General features: G+C 33.5%; 1 protein-coding gene across 1 annotated transcript; it reads right to left on the bottom strand.

The window, feature by feature from the left end:
• Positions 1-391: 391 nt before the first annotated feature.
• LOC133204414 (uncharacterized) lies at positions 392-12,312 on the bottom strand. Its single transcript, XM_061340140.1, has 15 exons — positions 12,207-12,312; positions 10,493-10,618; positions 10,215-10,383; positions 9,619-9,712; positions 9,364-9,497; positions 9,181-9,252; positions 8,797-8,935; positions 7,590-7,753; positions 7,203-7,378; positions 5,125-5,238; positions 4,275-4,336; positions 4,132-4,191; positions 3,702-3,908; positions 2,487-2,704; positions 392-1,103 (listed from the first exon to the last, which is right to left on the bottom strand). Exons 1-14 carry the CDS (start codon positions 12,281-12,283, stop codon positions 2,520-2,522), a joined length of 1,779 nt encoding a protein of 592 aa, XP_061196124.1. The 5' UTR covers positions 12,284-12,312; the 3' UTR covers positions 392-1,103; positions 2,487-2,519.
• Positions 12,313-14,008: the final 1,696 nt, after the last annotated feature.

The following is a 14,008-nucleotide window of genomic DNA, read 5'->3' as shown; positions in this document are numbered from 1 at the left end:
CTTGATTGATTAATGGAGAAAGTCGGCAAAAGAAATGCTTTGAGACTGTCACAGCTCTCCTCCCACTTCACCTCTGTATTTACTGAAACATCCATCTGAGGGGCCTAAACAATGATTCAAACCACCCATAAAAATACCTGCACAAGTTGAAGCCATTTTAGTTCCCATAGCAGTGGCACTGACTTCCAGATAATGTTCACCATTAAACATGAAATTGTTACAATTAAGAACAAGTCGATGGAGGTTGGCATAGTACATGTACTTGGTAGAGGGAATTTGGACAGATCTACTGTTTACAGTGCCACATTATAAAATATGTGGGGAAGCAGGGATTAAAATATTCTACCAATAACAGAACAAGTCTTTAGGCAGTAATCACAAGTCAGTGGAATTGCATTTGCTACATTTAATTTCATCTTGACTAAGATGTACACATACATGTAAAAGTGGTGTATTTGTTGAGGCAAAATGGGACATGCTGTGAAATGTAGATGCCCATGTTGTAATTACCTAGTTCATCAGACATTCACTACACAAAATATGAGGGTTTCACATACAATTTAATTCATACAATGATTTCAGATACATGTTATATTGTAAAAACTTAAACTGATCAAAGACTACAAATATATCTTGCATCAATAGCAAAAAAAAAATGGTTGCGAGATACCTAAAATCTAGTAGCAAATATTTTTTAGGTAATTTATTTTTTACAGTCAATCAAGAGATAAATGTAGCTCTTCTGAGCAATTCATGGCTTATTTTTCAGATGCATGGAATTAAAAAATATATCACAGAAATAGCATTCTGACATACAATGTACTAAATAATATATCAGATCATTAGGATTTTCAACTTGACCAGCTGATGCCTGGTATTTTTAGCGATGAATCATTTCATCTAGAGTGGTAGTGGCAAACATTCATAACATCTGGCATTCATTGTGATGTGTCTAGATTTCAATACACAAAACAGCAAGATCCAGGTTTGATTCTCATTTCTTCTTGATGTCGGTGAGCCTTGTAAACTAATCATGGAAATCCATGCATTAAATTTTGAGCCCACATGCTTTTATAGTCTTGTAAAGAATTGAGCCTCAAGACCTGAAAAAGGACATATTTTTTACTATGAAAATAAGGTAAATAGTAAGGTCAAGGTTATAGAGAAGGTCAAGGTCAGAAAACTTGAACTCAATTTGAAAAGTTCTTTGAATATGTATCTGTAAACAGGTTTTGAAAAAAAAATATCTTGAATGGTTTCTTTGTAACTAAGCTAAATATAAATTGAGGAATAGTACAGTCAAGGTTATAGGGAGTGTCAAGATCAGATATTTGGACACAATTAAAACAATATTCATCAATGCGTATCATTGTATGAGTGTTGATAAAAATATCTTGAATAGTTTCTTTGAAACTGAGCTAAACACAAATTTGAGAAAAGTGAGGTCATAAGGAAGGCCAAGGGCAAACAGTTTGTTACAGTTGAATGACTCTCACCAATAATTTATCAGTGTCTTTGAAACTGAGCTAAATGCAAAGTGTGATAGATGGACAAACAGATAAATGGAAATGGACATATCAAACACAATATGCCACACAGGGCATAAAATGATTGCAGTGATGTAACCATCCTAGCTTTTATTGGTGAAAAATGAACAGAAATAAAAATAAAATCATATCTTAACTTATATATTTTTTAAAACTTTCTTTAGAATTATAATTCTTTCAAATATGTATTTCAACCAAAATGAAGTATGCAATTTATGAAGTGTCATCCTTTAGTGAATGCAAACAATTCAGACCAATGGAAGTGTTATTTAAGCTACATGTGAGAGAAATTTACTAAGGCCCCTTATCTTCTGCAGCAGCCAATACAATTAATCTAAGGAGACTCTATCCTTTTCTACACAGCTTGTTATAAGAATTTTTCAGAGTTATCTCTCTTTGACTGTTCATGTTCATCAGGGTTCATCCTCCTGTTCATTCATATACAATTTTGCTTTGATGCTATTGAGTTTAAAAAAAAAACTACTCTATAATTAAAATGTACAGAATTTCAGAATACCTTATGAGGCAAAGTTTGACAAAAATGGCCTTTTAACTTGACAATTTTATAAAACTGCATTAGTCATTTATATCCCTGTTAAAGTTATCTCTCTTATCAGTGGACTAATGAACCTTATGTTATGAATCTGCACTATTAAACTTGAATATTATAGTAAAACAATAAAAATACATACTATGAAAAAAAAATGAAATTTTGTAGACAGACAACTAGTGATAATATATCCTTGTGGCAACCTTAGTAAATGTTAGAATGATAATGAGATGCATACTTGTACACTCAAAAATTAATTAAACGACTTTAGAAAATTGCATTACAAATGCACTGGGATAAAATTTAAGGTTTAAACTGGAACGAATTAAGGTATCAAAACGTTTAACCTCAGCCCACCTCAGGTAATCTGAAAAGGTTTAAACATTTACCTCATTAATTTGTTATCCTAATTACATCTGATATCATTCATCATAATTTGTCCATCTGTTGTCCCTCTGATATCTAGTTCTGTCATTTCTACTGAATCCACTACCTCGCTGTCTCCCGCTTCCATATCTACTGTCATTGTGTCGACTTCCTCCAAATCTACTACTGCCATATCGTCTACTAGATTCATAGTTTCTTGAATATTTGCTTGCTTGAGCAGCTGAAATAAGAAAGCTAATTTCTACTTCAGGTCTTCCATTGAGAACAAATCTATCTTTAAAATCATATAACACTGGTTTAAATTTTTAAACTCAAAATGTGGAAATCAAATTATAAAAAAAATAAAATGATTATATATTTATGAATTCCTAGTAACTTGACATTTATTCAAAATAAGATGAACAATCCATTATTTTTTTTTTTTCAAATCAAACCATATTTTGTTCAGTATATAAACATACATTGAATTAAACTGGGTAGTGGGTTAAGTGTATTTGAGTTCTCTCCTGTTCTGAGATACATATAGAACCCAAACAGTCCTGAAATTTTAAGTATCTATATTTGCTATTGCAAAAAAAAAAAAAAAAAAAATGTATATCCCTACTCCTTATAAAAGGACCAAGTAGAGGTACCTAATGGGAATTTGACAGCCCATTGTTAATCTATCATGCAGACACATTCTGACGGTGACAGTGTTGATGGACCTAGTGATATTTTTATAAAACAACACAATGTTGATCTAAACTTCAAACTTAAAGATACACAACACAAACAAAAATTTGATGCATGGATTGATGCATACTTTTTGACTGATTTTGAAAAGCAATGACATAAATAATAATTCCCTGAACTATAAAGAATCATAAGCTTTCTTTGGTCCTTAGATATATGACTGTGTGGTGTTTTATGTAAATTCTATACGACATTTTGCACACATTTTTAGCATTTTGACAAAATCTTACAAAATCCTCTACTTTATCTGGCAAAAATTGTTCAGATTAAATATTTGAATATAAATCTATGAGAAATATTGCTGATTTCTGGAAAGAAGTTGTTTGTGTTATTTATCCTTGAGTAGTGATTGTGAAGATAAAACCTCTAATTTTATTCAAAACCTGTTTTGAATGATGAAAAGCATTTTAAAAAATGTCACTTAATTTTCACTGCAAGTAAAACCATGCACTATAAACATACTTTACTGAAAGCAAACAATGTACCTTCCATTAACTCTTCAGGAATATCTTGTCCACTCTCTTTAAGTATATTTACAAGTTTGTTCACTATATTAGGTTGTTCATGCAGACAGAAAAATGAGATAGCTTCGCCTTTCCGGCCTGCTCGTCCAGTACGTCCCACTCTGTGGACATAATCCGTCAAATCTCGTGGAAAATCAAAGTTCACTACATGTGTAATATCTGTAACATCTGTAAAAGTCATAAAACCAATTCAAGAGCAGGTCCAGACAGAATCTATGAAGGAATTCCTATTGATGACCAATAATTAACAGGTCGGTACAATTTCCCAAGAATGATTAACAGACAATTGATATAAATAAACATGGTGCTCATATGTTTGCTTAAAAGTAATTATCATTTTAATTGTTACCTATTTTTTAAAAAACACAGCATACACTAAACATACACATACCTATCCCTCTTGCTGCTACATCGGTAGCCACTAGGATCGGTACCATTCCAAGCCTGAAATCTGAATACCAAAAAAATCATTATGTAAAACAAGTGCTTCATTTCATTATCACAAGGTTGATTTCCTGTACATCTAGCACTAACCTTTCAGTGCCCTGTCTCTACCAAACTGACCAATATCCCCATGTATGGCTACTATCTTCTTCCTGAAACAGATTATTTTCACAATCAATCATGTATACAGAATTCCAGTCTCTATAATCAAATACAGTGGTTTCTTAAGGACCCTCTATATACTATTGAATTTTTTTTGGGGGGGGGGGGGGGGGCAGAAAAAAATGTCATATAAAGATAAAAATATTGAATTGATCTTATCATTTTCAGCATAGGGTACCTGTTATTGTCCCCAAGGAAAAATGTTCAAAGATAACAAAGTATTGATGAAAAGAAATCATTGTCCATAGATTTTAGTTTATTCAATTTTAAATCAATGAGCATATCACTCTTACTGCTTGGAAGCACCATTAAATTGGAACTCTTCAGTAAGCAGTGTATAGAGGGTCCTTAATTATAATCTTATAATTTTTTACCTGTTATCCTCCATACCTGAACTTTCTATACTTCAATGTCAGCTTACCTACTTTCAGCTTCCTGTGTTTTTTGTAACTTGAATACTAGGCTCCAGGGCCATAAAACTTAGACGAGCTCACTTTTGATCTCAGTCTCACTTTTTCACTATTAATTCCTTTGGTTAAGGTGAGACTGAGATCAAAAGTGAGCTCGTCTAAGTTTTATGACCCGGGGCCAGGGCCATAAAACTTAGATGAGCTCACTTTCGTTCTCAGTCTCACTTTCGCAATATAAATTCCTTGGGTAAAAGTGAAATTGAGTTCAGAAGCAAGTTCATCTGAGTTTTTAGGCTCCTGAGCCAGTTTATCACCCTTGCAAACCTGTAGACATTTCAGGTTATCTCCTCAACTTCAATTTTACCTACCTGAGAGCTTTTTGTAACTTAAATGCTAGATTATCTGCCTTTGCTTTGGTGTTGGTGAACATAAGAACTTTAGCATTTGGCTCACTTAAGACTGGCTTCATTTCATCCACAAATCTACAGAAAAATAAAATCCACACTTTATGTGTACATGTACAACTAATCCTTTATTTTCATTACAATTTTGCCTTCATGTGCATCTCAATAACAAGAGGCCCAAGGGCCTTAACGGTCACCTGAGTATAAAACAACAATCCATAGAAGATCCATAGAGTATAAAATAAACTGATAGAAGGAGCTTTTGTAAATATTTGATCGTCCATTGTGGCCCCACCCAATCCCTAGAGTCCAGAGTCATGATTTGAACAAACTTGAATCTATACTACCTGATGTTTCCATGTAAATATGACCAATCATGGCTTTGCTGTTCCTGAGAAAAAGATTTTAAAAGATTTTTCCTATATATTTCTATGTAAAACTTTGATCGTCCATTGTGGCCCCACCCTACTCCCGGGGGTCATGATTTGAACAAACTTGAATCTACACTACCTGAGGATGCTTCCAAATAAATATGACTCATCACGACTTTGCTGTTCTTGAGAAGATTTTTAAAGATTTTTCCTATATATTCTATGTAAACTTTGATTATCCATTGTGGCCCTGTCCTACGCCGGGGGGTCATGATTTGAACAAACTTGAATCTACACTACCTGAGGATGCTTCCATATAAATATGACTCATCACCACTTTGCGGTTCTTGAGAAGAAGATTTTTAAAGATTTTTCCTATATATTTCTATGTAAACTTTGATCATCCATTGTGGCCCCGCCCTACCCCCGGGGGTCATGATTTGAACAAACTTGAATCTACACTACCTGAGGATGCTTCCATATAAATATGACTCATCACAACTTTGCTGTCCTTGAGAAGAAGATTTTTAAAGATTTTTCCTATATATTTCTATGTAAACTTTGATCATCCATTGTGGCCCCGCCCTACTCCCAGGGGTCATGATTTGAACAAACTTGAGTCTACACTACCTGAGGATGCTTCCATATAAATATGACTCATCACGACTTTGCTGTTCTTGAGAAGATTTTTTAAAGATTTTTCCTATATATGTCTACGTAAATTTTGATCATCCAATGTGGCCCTGCTCTACCCCCGGGGGTCATGATTTGAACAAACTTGAATCTACACTACCTGAGGATGCTTCCATATAAATATGACCAATCAGGGCTTAGCTGTTTCTGAGAAGAAGATTTTTAAAGATTTTCCTATATATCTCTATGTAAAACTTTAATCGTCCATTGTGGCCCCGCCCTACCCCCGGGGATCATGATTTGAACAAACTTGAATCTACACTACCTGAGGATGTTTCCATATAAATATGACTCATCACGACTTTGCTGTTCTTGAGAAGAAGATTTTTAAAGATTTTTCCTATATATTTCTATGTAAACTTTGATCATCCATTGTGGCCCTGCCCTAGCCCCGGGGGTCATAATTTGAAAAAAACTTGAATCTACACTACCTGAGGATGCTTCCATATAAATATGACCAATCAGGGCTTAGCTGTTCCTGAGAAGAAGATTTTTAAAGATTTTTCCTATATATCTCTATGTAAAAATTTGATCGTCCATTGTGGTCCATCCCTACCCCTGGGGGTCATGATTTTAACAAATTTGAGTCTACACTACCTGAGGATGTTTCCATATAAGTTTCATCTTACCTGGTCCAGTGGTTCTTGAGAAGAAGATTTTTAAAAGATACCATTAATTTTTCACTAATTCTTAATTATCTCCCCTTGGAAGAAGGCGTGGCCCTTCATTTGAACAAACTTGAATCATCTTTACCCAAGAATAGTTTGTGGCAAGTTTAGTGGAAATTGGCCCAGTTGTTCTTGAGAAGAAGTCGAAAATGTGAAAAGTTTACGCACGAAGCACACCTGCACGACGACGGACGAAAACAGATAGCAATAGGTCACCTGAGTGACTCAGGTGACCTAAAAAAAGGGGGTTATTTTGAAAAGAAAGACATTCTTAGCTTTAAAAAGTTACAAAATCGAAAGAAAATCTTACTTGTATAGTTTATCGTTTTCATCATCAACCAAGATCACCTTTTGATTGATATTTTTATTAATGGTTAAGTCATAATGGCCCAAACGAACTTGTACATTATTAGACATGAAGTCCTGGGCAAGATTTTTCACTTCTATAGGCCAAGTAGCACTCCACATTGTCGTCTGTCTGAATGGCTGTAAAAATACATAGGGTCTGTGTCTATAAATGCTCACAGCAATGTTAATTCACAGATAATTAGAGAGGTTAAATGTATTGAAATCATAATTTTCTTCCATTCCCTCCCAAATGTCATCAAAAATGTTATTTCAAAGTCTAAATATTTAAGTACATGTACTACATGGAAGAATACTGAAACATTTGTAAACGATTAACTCTCAGTCTTACACTTAAATATTTCATAATGTTCCTAATCTGAGGTTCAAACCCCATGTCCAACATTCTGTCCGCCTCATCCAGCACTAAGTATGACACATCTTCTAACAACATGGTCTGTTCCCTCAGAATATCTAACAGCCTTCCCGGTGTAGCAACAATGATATCTAGACCACCTGTAATTAAAGATAATATACCAACTATAATGTAAATCATTCATATCAGGATCATCTACATGTAAATAATAACCATTTGCATCACCTGCAATGTGAAACAATAATATTAGAGTCACCTGTCAAGGAAAACATATTCAGGTCATACATAATGTAAAAATACTTAGGTTACCTTAAATATAAAATAAGGTTATACATGTAACATTTGTAATATAAAATTATGTTATTTCATCACAGTATCATGTATGCTGGGAAAAAGCAACTGACTTATTCATTTATTGTTCATGTACTGTAACCGACTTATTCATGTATTGTATATAGTTCAGTAATACACTGGGAGAGAGTATTGTTCAGAGTTCAGTAATATGCTGGGACAGCATAATTAAAGTGTTAATATATTGTATATATAGTTCAATAATATGCTGGGACAGGGTTATTGTACAGTGTTTATATATTGTACAGTTCAATAATACACTGGGACAGAGTAATTGTACAGTTCACATAATTTTGGTATAGAATTCAGTAATATTCTAGGATGCATGTGTTTATTTACATATATTGTATAGTTTTCAGAAGTATGCTAGGACAGCAAATAATTGTAGTGTTTATAAATTGTAAAAAGTTCATTAATATGCTGGTACAGATGTGTTTATTTACATAAATATATATTGTATTGTACAGTGTTCATACGTACGCTGAAACGGATGTGTTTATCGACATACTGTGGAATCATTTTAATTTGTGGGGGTCAATGTTTGTGGGCAAGCAAAATTTTACTTGTTTGTGGGAAGGTAATTTTGTTACTTGTTTATACGATAGATTCAAAGAGTCAATATGTTTACAAAATAAAAGTTTGTGGGGGATGTAAATTCGTGGGTAAGGGTGACCCACGAAATCCACAAACATTGGTCCCCCATAAACAATGATGATTCCACAGTATACATATATTGTATTGCACAGTGTGCATCTGTACGCTGGTACAAATGTGTTTATTTACATATACATACATTGTTTTGTACAGTGTTCATTAGTATGCTGGGACAGACCTAAAATTTCCTGCATTTGTTTTGACTTGGAGGATCCACCATACAAGCAACCAGTCCTTAGATTAAATGGCTTACAGTATGGGAAGGAGACTGAGGCAATTTGTTGAGTCAGCTCTCTTGTTGGTGCCAAAATCAGTACCTTTCATAAATAGTAAAAAATGTTATATAAAATCTGCAGTAATATTTAGCCTTTAAAGACTGAAAAAGCTCATGTTCATGTTATTTCTTTGAATGCATGTTTTTCCTTGGAAGAATATCTGAATCACAAATGTATATATACCAGTACTCAATCCAAAAAAAAAGGTTTTGTAGATGTTATATATAACTGATTTGTTTATTTGAATTCATTGAGAACACTGTCACATTATGGTAGCCATTACTTACCCTAGGTCGTCTTGGAAACCTTTGTTTGGTTGTTTTCTGATTCAGTGTATGCACTACTGCTGGTAACATGAACTGAAACATGTTGTAAAATATCATCATGTTTCATTTATACAAAGTAATAAAATAGGTAAAGCAAAAAAAGGGATTCAATTATAAAATATAAAGAAATTCAGACTTAGTTACCCCCAGTGTTTTCCCTGACCCAGTTTGTGCAATCCCTACACTGTCGAGTCCCGATAAAGCAATAGGCCATGTCAGAGATTGTATCGCTGTAGGAGTAGTAATTCCATGCTTTGCAAGCGTTGTCTTTATTTCCTCTGAAAGAAGTATTGGTAACATTGTTTTATATTCTTATCACTTGTGACTAGAGGTGTAATGATACAGCTAAAACACTTTTAGTGAACGTGTGGGAAAAATTGAGAATGTATAGCTACAAACCTGGAAAGTTAACATGATCCAAATCTAACACAGGGTTAGGAACATCCCCGTACACCTTTACATTATGTCTTTCATGGAATATCTTGACCTCCTCCTGTTGAAAATAAGCACAAATCAGTGAATGTGTCATTACTGCAGAATTATCACTAGGAACCAAAAATCTTACTTTTCAAAGAATTCTAACATTTAAAAGATGGAATTTCAACTTTCAAAACATTTAAGATTTTTGGACCACCATTAAGAAAATTTGAAATCAGAACTGAATATCAATGTATGTTTTTATGCCAGATTGTCAGAACTTTGGAAAACGACAAGCCTTCATGGGGCTTCATCCATCAATTTCCTTCTCCTCCTCCCTGCATTAAATGCAAATTAGAAGTCCTTTTTCAATTTTTTCAAAATTCTAAAAAAATTGCTTAGAGTTTTATCGACCCCCCGCCCCTTTCCAATACCCTGGATCCAATTTATCCAGGATTTTGAAGGTCATTTGTACTTCTCTCATGTCTCTTCACAAATTAACTTATTCTCTATCTATGAAATGTAAAGCAGAAAGTGTCACAGCAACAAACTTCATGAAGTACAATAGTAAATATTACCTCTGTCATGTCTCTGACAGCTTCATGCTCCAAATAGAAGTTTTTCTCCAATTCAGTAAACTCTTGTTTTTCTTTTGGTGTATCACCAAGAAAATCATTCCAGGAATCCCCATATCCTACATTTCTCCTGACACCATTACCAATGAAGTAGTCTTCACTTCTGTTTGTTCTAACACAAAGGAAATCATTTTAATTTTCTTGTGATCTTTTTATTTTTGATTAAAAGCATATAATAAAGCATCAGGATAACTGCAATACATGTACTGCTCTATAAGCACCTGTACTTATCTGTTCTGTTTCTGGTACTCCTGGCTTGGAGCAATTTATCTAAACTTCCTTTATCATCCTGTAGAATTGAACACACTGAAAATCTTCTCAGGGAGTTTCCTGCTTTTTCAAAACATCTGTAATTTAAAATGAACAACTTACAGTAAGCAGCTAATATAGAAATAGAACTAACACATCTGATATTGTCATAAACAAAGTTGAGATCACTCAGAAAAAAAAATCCCAAATATTTATTGTTCATCTCTGTAGCTGTCTGTATCTGAAAACAATCTAAGCCAACATCCTATACAGCTATATAACTAACTGTCATTATACCAGATGTAAACTTATCATGTAGGATCCTGAGTCAGTGGGGTTCCTAAATCAGCGGCATCTCCTTTTGAGCTGGTGCATTTTTTTTGTATTGCAAGATTGGACTTCATCAGTATATGAATAATGCTTGGTAACACAGTTGCTTACCATATGTGATATAAAAGTAGAAAAATCTCTAAGAAAAAGCATTTAGATATGACATTGTTTGAATATTAAACTTTCAAAACATTTTTAATTTTTGTACTGTAAAAAAAAAATCAAGATTGAAATTACCTTTTAAATTTGAATTTTTTTGAGAGTATGCGATCAAAAATAAAATCTAGACAAAAGTTTAACATCTGTACATAAAACTGAAGTGACTGTCATTTGATGATCAAAGAAATTGAGAAAAATGGAGAAAAAAAATTCTCTCTGATGCCGACCTGTTTAACAAAAGAATAAGTCCGGTATCTATACATTTGCTTTATATACCAGTAGACTACCAGGTCCAGTACAATCAGTACATTTAGCTACGTAGGTAGAATTACTTACCATAGCTTTATTTAGCTACCTCAGGTAGCTTTATTTAGCTATTTCAATGCAACTTTTCACAATTTTGCTTTTTATTTTAAAAAGACAAAAAATTGCAAGTGTATGACTACTAATATTTATACTAGGGATATTTAAAAAAGCAATCCAAAGCAGAGATAGTTAAAACATTGCTGCATTTGAACACTTTTAAGCAAAAGATGTATTTTTATTGTTTGAATAACCATATACCACTTTGTGTGTGGTGAGGCCGGAACTGATCTTCTTTGTTATTCAATTCAAGAAGTAACTGTTTGATCACAAATTAACTGTTGTATATAGCCCTAATTTTTTTTTTAGAACTTTGACTGCAATTGTGCAGAAAAAGACACATTTTCAAGAGTGAATTTTTCATGAATTGTTTTCAGATTAGCTAAAAGTTGAAAATTATCACTGCATCAAAGTGCGATTTTCTGCACATCCTGAGAAAAAAGCTAATTTTAGAAAAAAGCTTGATTTAGTAGCTAAATAAAGCTAATTCAGGTAGGTAAATAAAGCTATGTAGGTAATTCAAGCTACGTAGCTACTAGCTAAATGTACTGATTGTACCAGTCTACATGGCATGGCAAGGTCAACCCAACTGGCAAATGAATTTCCATGAATAACTAAACAAAAGATTTTAATAAAGAGATTCAAAATATTCATATGTTTTTCATAAGTTGTGAAATCTTTATAGATCACCCATGCAATGCATACTGATAGTCTAATCCCAATTATTGGAGAGTAGTTTCGTAAGTGTAGAGGAAATTCTGACTATATAATATGATGAAGACACTTCAATGCGCAGACTTTTCATAGAAATAATGAATTAAAAAAATAACATACTTGTTTTCCAACAATCCTTGACCAAGTCTTGCTATCTGAAGAGTTTTGGAGAAAGGAAACGAGAACACCTTCAACATGCTCAAAATTCACGTGTATTACGTCAGTTAAAGTTCTCTAAACTCGTACCCTGGCAAGACTGGAATCAAGGGAAGGGTACTAGAAATTGTTCGATAAGCCGTTCTACGATTAACTCGTGCCAATGAGTAAACCACACAAACAAATATCAAATATTCCTATCTAATTACGACTTCCAGAAAGATTATGGGCGTATCTGGCGTGTAATCCACAGGTATTCAGTAAAATTTCATCGGGTCGGAAGAATTATTTTTTTGGCGAAAGCCGGATACACTTCTTTCTGATAAGGTGAAAAAATATTTAATTCGTTATAACGAGTTAACTAACTCCTTAAAACGAGATAAGTATCTCTCTATAATATAAAAAGTTATACTTATCTCGTTCTAACTCAGCTAACTCGACAGTTTTCTCGTTATTGCGAGAAAATTTAACAGCAATATATGAATAAGAATGACAAAAGTTTTCTCACTTATATATACTTTTTTAATCTTCTCAAAAATGAGCTTTCGATGCAACGGATTCAAAATTTAACTTTATTTAAAAAAATAAATAAATAAAACTGATAAATGAATACACTATTTAGATTCCTCAGGTATTAAAACGCACAGAAAAATTAAGTTTTATTTCATATCGTGGAGCGATGAACCAGAGATACCAAATTTATAGTCTGTAAAAAAGTAACATTTTGTACCAAATGACTCATTTAGCCATATTTCAAGACACATTTAGCAAATCAAAACACAATATCGCGAAATTATTTCCTTTTCCTTTATCATTAGAACCCGATTCATCGATAGATTTTCTACCTCAAAGTGAGCTTTGGGTAAAGGTGATTCTAGTTTGTTCAAAAAAAGGAAGGGCCATACCCTCTTTCAAGGGGAGGGGGAGATAATCAAGAAATAGTGTAAAAATTGTGGCATCTTTCAAAAATCTTCTCCTCATGAAACACTGGGCCTAAAAACTTTTGTGGAACCTTTAATACATAGTTTAGATTCAAATTATAACCCCCGGGAATAGGGAGGGGCCATAATGGAGGCTCAAAGTTTTACATTAGTATATATAGGGAAAAAATCTTATAAAATCTTCTGAAGAAGAAAAGCAATGTCTTGATTAGTAATATTGATAAGGAAGCATCCTTAGGTAATGTAGATTCAAGTTTGTTCAAATCGTGACCCTCGGGGATCGGGTAGGCCACAATGGGTGATCAAAGTTTTACATAGGAACAGTCTGATTAAAACCAGCCCCCCTTCTCCTTTCACTCGCCTGACGAGTGAAAGGAGAAGGGGGGCTGGTTTTAATCAGACTGACATAGGAATAAATCTTTAAAAATTTTCTCAAGAACAACAGAGCCACGATTAGTCATAATGATATGGAAGCATCCTCTGGTAGTGTAGGTTCATTTTGTTTAAATCATGACCCTTTGGGGTAGGGTGGGATCAAAATGAAGGATCAAAGTTTTACATAGGAATATATAAGAAATATTCTTCTCAAGAACAGCAAAGGCATGATTAGTCATATTGAAATGGAAGTATCTTCAGGTAGTATAGATTAATTTTGTCAAATCATGACCCCCAGGGGTAGGACGGGGCCAAAATGAGGGAAATCGTTTTACATATATAAATGTTAGGAATATATAGAAAAAATTCTTTAAAAATCTTCTCAAGAACAGCAAAGCCATTAGTCTTGTTTTTATGGAAGTAAAGTTTCACATAGGAATATATTGGGGG

This window comes from Saccostrea echinata, unplaced genomic scaffold, assembly GCF_033153115.1.
Source record: "Saccostrea echinata isolate AGI-Se365-2 ecotype Australia unplaced genomic scaffold, CSIRO_AGI_Sech_v1 ptg000053l, whole genome shotgun sequence".
Lineage (NCBI taxonomy): Eukaryota > Metazoa > Mollusca > Bivalvia > Ostreida > Ostreidae > Saccostrea > Saccostrea echinata.
The sequence above is the reverse complement of the archived record's forward strand: the minus strand, read 5'-3'. Positions and strand labels throughout refer to the sequence as shown.

What these genes read in the sequence shown, in the direction of transcription:
- LOC133204414 (XM_061340140.1), bottom strand. Translation starts at nt 12,283, where the DNA reads ATGTTGAAGGTGTTCTCGTTTCCTTTCTCCAAAACTCTTCAGATAGCA. An exon ending in GGATCATGTTAACTTTCCAG is followed by an intron (nt 9,498 to 9,618) that starts GTTTGTAGCTAT and finishes TACTTCTTTCAG; the next exon opens with AGGAAATAAAGACAACGCTT. An exon ending in GGTCAGGGAAAACACTGGGG is followed by an intron (nt 9,253 to 9,363) that starts GTAACTAAGTCT and finishes AACATGTTTCAG; the next exon opens with TTCATGTTACCAGCAGTAGT.